General features: G+C 49.4%; 1 protein-coding gene across 1 annotated transcript in view; it reads right to left on the reverse strand.

Moving 5' to 3' along the window:
* Positions 1 to 4,316: 4,316 nt before the first annotated feature.
* The window catches only part of LOC135515605 (ELKS/Rab6-interacting/CAST family member 1-like), a 508,676-nt gene continuing 505,632 nt past the window's right edge, over positions 4,317 to 7,360 (reverse strand). Inside the window, 1 exon segment of the mRNA XM_064939228.1 lies at positions 4,317 to 4,938. Within this exon segment, the coding sequence (XP_064795300.1) occupies positions 4,801 to 4,938 (138 nt within the window). The 3' untranslated portion in view covers positions 4,317 to 4,800.

The raw sequence follows: 7,360 nt of genomic DNA on the forward strand, positions 1-7,360 counted from the left end.
GGTGAGTGTGTTGATTAGAATGACTGACTGACCAGAGAGGAGAGGATGGGGGGGAGAGAGAGAGAGGAGAGGGTGAGGGAGAGAGAGAGAGAGGAGAGGGTGAGGGAGAGAGAGAGAGAGGAGAGGGTGAGGGAGAGAGAGAGGAAGAGATGAGAGAGAGGAAGAGAGGAGAGAGAGGAAGAGAGAGAGAAAGGATGGGGGAGAAAGAGGGGAAGAGAGAGGGGAAGAGATGAGAGAATGGGGGAGAGAGAGAAGAGAGGAGAGGGTGAGGGAGAGAGAGGGTGAGGGAGAGAGAGGGGAAGAGATGAGAGAATGGGGGAGAGAGAGGGGAAGAGAGAGGAGAGAGAGGAGAGGATGAGGGAGATAGAGGAACGAGAGGGATAGAGAGAGAGAGGATCGGAAGAAAATGGGGGAAAGAGAGAGGAAGAGAGAGGGGAAGATAGGAGAGAATGGGGGAGAGAGAGGGGAAGTGAGAGGAGAGAGAGGAGAGGATGAGGGAGATAGAGGAACGAGAGGGATAGAGAGAGAGAGGATCGGAAGAGAATGGGGGAAAGAATGTGGGAGAGGGATAGAGAGAAAGTGAGAGAGAATGGGGAAGAAAGAGAGGAAGAGATGGATAGAGAGAGGATAGAATGGGGGAGATAATGGGAGAGATAGATGGAAGAGAGGGATAGAGAGAGGGGGGATGGGAGAGATAGAGGGGAGAGAGTGATAGAGAGAGGGGGGATGGGAGAGATAGAGAGGAGAGAGGGATAGCGAGAGGGGGATTGGAGTGATAGAGGGGAGAGAGGGATAGAGAGAGGGGGGTGGGAGAGATAGAGGGGAGAGAGGGATAGAGAGAGGGGGGATGGGAGAGATAGAGAGGAGAGAGGGATAGCAAGAGGGGGATGGGAGTGATAGAGGGGAGAGAGGGATAGAGAGAGGGGGGTGGGAGAGATAGAGGGGAGAGAGGGATAGAGAGAGGGGGGATGGGAGAGATAGAGGGGAGAGAGGGATAGAGAGAGAGGGGATGGGAGAGATAGAGGGGAGAGAGGGATAGAGAGGAGAGAGGGATAGAGAGAGAGGGGAGAGAGGGATAGAGAGAGGGGGGATGGGAGAGATAGAGGGGAAGAGAGAGGGGATGGTTATAATTGAGCCACATAAAACAGTGATCTGCTCACCACCGAGTCATCACTACAACACACTGTCTGAGTGACCTCACCTTCCTGCTGTCTTTCATGTCCATGCTGATTGAAAGACAGACAGAAGTAAATACAGATCAGAAGGAAAGAGGGAGGAACCAGCCTGTGGACCTGACTGAGATGATGTCACTTCCTAGAGGAAGTCATGCTGGGTGTAAATATCCCCTCTGTGTCTCCAGGCCATACTCCCCTGGAAACTGTGGGATTGTGACCTCCATACGGCTCTCATTGCGGCTCTAAATCAGGGGAGATCCATAAGCTAACGACCACCTGGTTTTCACGGGAAATGAAACGCGGCTTCTGCTTTCGGACGTCAGCAAGGCGACACTCCACCTTAACTCCTCCTCCACATTTACTGGATTGGTTGAACAGTGCAGAAGAGAACCTCCCACAACAGAAAGAACCAGCGCGTCACACCTGCTAGGTTAGGTTAGCTTAGCTAACTACACACACTCTCAACTGGGTCTGCTGTTTAACCATCTAACATCACCATAGGGAGTCCTGTCTAGAGAGTCCTGTCTAGAGAGTCCTGTCTAGAGTCCCTGTCTAGAGAGTCCTGTCTAGAGTCCCTGTCTAGAGAGTCCTGTCTAGAGAGTCCTGTCTAGAGAGTCCTGTCTAGCGAGTCCTGTCTAGAGAGTCCTGTCTAGGGAGTCCTGTCTAGAGAGTCCTGTCTAGAGAGTCCTGTCTAGAGAGTCCTGTCTAGAGAGTCCTGTCTAGAGAGTCCTGTCTAGAGAGTCCTGTCTAGAGTCCCTGTCTAGGGAGTCCTGTCTAGCGAGTCCTGTCTAGAGAGTCCTGTCTAGAGAGTCCTGTCTAGAGAGTCCTGTCTAGAGTCCTGTCTAGCGAGTCTTTTCTAGAGAGTCCTGTCTAGAGTCCTGTCTAGAGAGTCCTGTCTAGCGAGTCTTTTCTAGAGAGTCCTGTCTAGAGTCCTGTCTAGAGAGTCCTGTCTAGCGAGTCTTTTCTAGAGAGTCCTGTCTAGAGAGTCCTGTCTAGAGAGTCCTGTCTAGAGAGTCCTGTCTAGAGAGTCCTGTCTAGCGAGTCCTGTCTAGCGAGTCTTTTCTAGAGAGTCCTGTCTAGAGAGTCCTGTCTAGAGAGTCCTGTCTAGCGAGTCCTGTCTAGCGAGTCCTGTCTAGAGAGTCCTGTCTAGAGAGTCCTGTCTAGAGAGTCCTGTCTAGAGAGTCCTGTCTAGAGAGTCCTGTCTAGAGAGACATTTCAGAGTCTATGAGACACTAAAGAGTCCTTATGAGGTTTTAAAAGCCCAGATAAAGCTAGATAAATTGGATCTGTATTTCAACATCAATAGCCCGCTGCCAGAATAGGTATCATTGCTGAAACATACTTTCCCTGTTGTTACGGTGAGTGGTGAGCATTTGTGTGGCTTGAATGTCTCAATAATACTGTTGCTGCTTGAGTGTCTCAATAATACTGTTGCTGCTTGAGTGTCTCAATAATAGTGCTGTTTTTCATCTCCTAACTCTAACCTTTCAACGGGTGACAACGGAAACAAAAACACCACGAGGTTTCCTGTTCCCCAAAACCATCAGAGAACCGGCATCATAGAGGAACAACAACAAACTATCTCCAACAACCAAAGCAAAAGGTAGCAGCAAGGAAATGGCATCAAAGGTCATTTCAATTCATATTCTCAGATCTCAGATCTAGGCTGTATCCCAAAGGGCACCCTAGTCCCTATATAGTGCACTACTTTTCACATGAGTTCTATGTACTGTTATAATCTCCACCCGGCACAGCCAGAAGAGGACTGGCCTCCCCTCAGAGCCTGGTTCCTCTCTAGGTTTCTTCCTAGGTTCTGGCCTTTCTAGAGAGTTTTTCCTAGCCTCTGTGCTTCTACATCTGCATTGCTTGCTGTTTGGAGTTTCAGGCTGGGTTTCTGTACAGCACTTTGAGACATCAGCTGATGGAAAAAGGGCTTCATAAATACATTTGATTGATTTATTGATTGATTGATATGGGCCGTGATGAAATGTAGTGTTCCATGAAGGGAATAGGGTTCTATAAAGGGCATAGGGTTCTAGAAAGGGCATAGGGTTCTAGAAAGGGCATAGGGTTCTATAAAGGGCATAGGGTTCTATAAAGGGCATAGGGTTCTATAAAGGGAATAGGGTTCTATAAAGGGCATAGGGTTCTATAAAGGGCATAGGGTTCTAGAAAGGGCATAGGGTTCTATAAAGGGAATAGGGTTCTATAAAGGGAATAGGGTTCTATAAAGGGCATAGGGTTCTATAAAGGGAATAGGGTTCTATAAAGGGCATAGGGTTCTATAAAGGGCATAGGGTTCTATAAAGGGAATAGGGTTCTATAAAGGGAATAGGGTTCTATAAAGGGAATATGGTTCTATAAAGGGCATATGGTTCTATAAAGGGAATAGGGTTCTATAAAGGGAATAGGGTTCTATAAAGGGAATATGGTTCTATAAAGGGCATATGGTTCTATAAAGGGAATAGGGTTCTATAAAGGGAATAGGGTTCTATAAAGGGAATAGGGTTCTATAAAGGGAATAGGGTTCTATAAAGGGAATAGGGGTCTATAAAGGGAATAGGGTTCTATAAAGGGAATAGGGTTCTATAAAGGGAATAGGGTTCTATAAAGGGAATAGGGTTCCATGTGGAATGCAGGACGACAGGACAGAAAGCTGTAGGAGGGATTCTAGAATGGTATAAGTAGTGGGTACATGACCATGATTCAGAGTCTCCAGCTTCTCTTCATATTGGCCATAATGATATACCCATCCCATTAGGACAGTCACCATTAGGACAGTAACTAACTAAGCAGTAACTGTGTAGTAACTAAGCAGTAACTGTGTAGTAACTAAGCAGTAACTGTGTAGTAACTAAGCAGTAACTGTGTAGTAACTAAGCAGTAACTGTGTAGTAACTAAGCAGTAATGTTGTGGTAACTAAGCAGTAACTGTGTGGTAACTAAGCAGTAACTGTGTAGTAACTAAGCAATAACTGTGTAGTAACTAAGCAGTAACTGTGTAGTAACTAAGTAGTAACTGTGTAGTAACTAAGCAGTAACTGTGTAGTAACTAAGCAGTAACTGTGTAGTAACTAAGCAGTAACTGTGTAGTAACTAAGCAGTAACTGTGTAGTAACTAAGCAATAACTGTGTAGTAACTAAGCAGTAACTGTGTAGTAACTAAGCAGTAACTGTGTAGTAACTAAGCAGTAACTGTGTAGTGACTAAGCAGTAACTGTGTAGTAACTAAGCAGTAACTGTATGGTAACTAAGCAGTAAATAAGCAGTAACTGTGTGGTAACTAAGCTGTAACTGTGTAATAACTAAGCAGTAACTGTATGTGAGTAACACTAATATAACATGGTTGACCACACCTTAGTAACGGACAGGTTTTGTGGTCAGGTCTAAGAAAAAGACAGGGTTCAACGTCATGAACGGTTCAAGAAGGCCTTCTCACCACAAACAGTTTTAGATTTAGAGGATTGTTGCACCAATCTGACAAATCATTGTTAATAAATCAGTAACAAATCCCCAAAGAGATATTGGGAGAACAGGTAAGGCAGGAAATGAAGGACCGCGAATATAAAGGCATCTCTCTCTCTCGACGCGTTGTGAGAGTGTGGTTGGCGGGGACATTGACAGGTCAGCAGGACTCTTCCAGGGCGTTGACCACCTGCTCCAGGATGTCGGGGCAGTGGTCAGCGATCTGCTGCAGGACACAGTTAGCATGCTCCTGGAGCTCTGCACTCTCCCTCTCACACACCGCCAGCTCCGACTCCAACTGATGGGGTGAGAAAGAGGAGGGAGGGGGAGAGGGAGGGAGAGGGGGAGGGGAGAGAGGGGGGAGGGAGAGGGGAAGGGAGAGGGGAAGGGAGAGGAGAGAGAGGGAGAGGGGAAGGGAGAGGAGTGAGAGGGAGAGGGGGGGAGGGTGAGGGGGAGGGGGAGAGGAGAGAGAGGGGGAGGGGAGAGGGAAGGTAGAGGAGAGAGAGAGGGAGAGGGGGAGGGGAGAGAGAGGGGGAGGGAGAGGGGAAGGGAGAGGGAGAGAGAGAGAGGGGGAGGGAGGGAGAGGGGGAGGGGGAGAGGAGAGAGAGGGAGAGTAGAGAGGGGAGAGTAGAGAGGGGAGGAGAAGAGAGAGAGGGGAGAGTAGAGAGAGGGGGAGTAGAGAGAGAGGGGGAGTAGAGAGAGAGGGGGAAGAGAGAGGGGAGAGGAGAGAGAGGGGGAGTAGAGAGAGAGAGGGGAGTAGAGAGAGAGGGGAGTAGAGAAAGAGGGGGAGTAGAGAGAGAGAGGGGGAGAGGGAGAGAGGGGAAGAGAGAGAGGGGGAAGAGAGAGAGGGGAGAGGAGAGAGAGGGGGAGAGGAGAGAGGGGGAGAGTAGAGAGGGGGAGAGTAGAGAGGGGAGAGGAGAGAGGGGGAAGAGAGAGAGAGGGGAGTAGAGAGAGAGGGGGAAGAGAGAGAGAGGGGAGTAGAGAGAGAGGGGGAAGAGAGAGAGGGGAGTAGAGAGAGAGGGGGAAGAGAGAGGGGGAGAGGAGAGAGAGAGAGAGGAGAAATGTTAAAACATGTATTTTGTAACGTCACATCATAGGTCAGATACATAGCAACATACTGTAAACAGCAGAACAGTGGGAGGAAACACCTGGACTTCAGAACCATAAAGATCAAATATTTCAGAGTGACTTTCTGGACAGATGGTCTTTCTGGTCAGAGGAGAGAGAAGGACCTCCATGGTAGACAGCCTGACTGACTGGCCTTAAGTCTCCCAGGGCTGATGAGTCTGTACAGATACCTCCCTCTGTCCTCCTCCTTCCCTCCTGCCTCTATCCTTTCTTCTCTTTTCATTCTCTGAGAGGTGAGAGGTCACAGGAAATGGGTAGCTAGTGCACTGTAAAGGAGTGAGCAGAGGAGAGCAGAGCAGAGGAAGAGAAAGAGAGAGCTAGAGAGTGAAAGAAAGAGGGACTGAGTGATTTAGAGAGGGGGAACATCCGTGTGATTTAACCTCTCCACCTCTTCTCCCCCTCCAGCTCTCCTTGTCCTTCTCCTCTCCTCCTCTTCCTCCTCTTCTCCCCCTCCTTCTCTCCTTGTCCTTCTCCTCTCCTCCTCCTCTTCTCCCCCTCTATCTCTCCTTGTCCTTCTCCTCTCCTCTTCTCCCCTCCATCTCTCCTTGTCCTTCTCCTCTCCTCCTCCTCCTCCTCCTCTTCTCCCCCTCCATCTCTCCTTGTCCTTCTCCTCTCCTCCTCCTCCTCCTCCTCCTCATCTCCCCCTCCATCTCTCTTTGTCCTTCTCCTCTCCTCCTCCTCCTCCTCCTCTTCTCCCCCTCCATCTCTCTTTGTCCTTCTCCTCTCCTCCTCTTCTCCCCCTCCATCTCTCCTTGTCCTTCTCCTCTCCTCCTCTTCATCCCCTCCATCTCTCTTTGTCCTTCTCCTCTTCTCCTCCTCCTCCTCTTCTCCCCCTCCATCTCTCCTTGTCCTTCTCCTCTCCTCCTCTTCATCCCCTCCATCTCTCTTTGTCCTTCTCCTCTCCTCCTCCTCCTCCCCCTCCATCTCTCCTTGTCCTTCTCCTCTCCTCCTCCTCCTCCTCCTCTTCTCCCCCTCCATCTCTCTTTGTCCTTCTCCTCTCCTCCTCCTCCTCTTCTCCCTCTCCATCTCTCTTTGTCCTTCTCCTCTCCTCCTCCTCCTCTCCCCCTCCATCTATCCTTGTCCTTCTCCTCTCCTCCTTCTCCTCCTCCTCTTCTCCCCCTCCATCTCTCTTTGTCCTTCTCCTCTCCTCCTCTACCTCTTCCCTTCCACCTCTCCACCTGGCCCAGGGTCACCCCCCCTCTCTCCCCCCTCCCCTCCCCTCCCTCTCCCTGGACCATGGATCCACAGCTGATCCCCTCTTCACATCCACATCCCCAACCTTCACCAACTCACTAAATCCATTTAAACTCTCCTGGAACGCTCCAGTCCTCCACCAACTACCCAACAGTTCTTTTTAAGTCATTATATATGATTCTACACTTGGAATGTCCATCTAAAAGGTGTAATGTTCCTCTCATTAATGGAATCTGAACCTAAAGGGGATTTATGTTGGACAGCTCCTCAGGCTAATGATCCTCACAGCTGGGGATATCTTTAACAAGTGGTTAGAGTGTTGGACTAGTAACCGAAAGGTTGCAAGTTCAAACCCCCGAGCTGACAAGGTACAAAATCTGTCGTTCTGCCCCTGAACA

Source organism: Oncorhynchus masou, chromosome 27 (assembly GCF_036934945.1).
Source record: "Oncorhynchus masou masou isolate Uvic2021 chromosome 27, UVic_Omas_1.1, whole genome shotgun sequence".
Classification (NCBI taxonomy): Eukaryota; Metazoa; Chordata; class Actinopteri; order Salmoniformes; family Salmonidae; genus Oncorhynchus; species Oncorhynchus masou.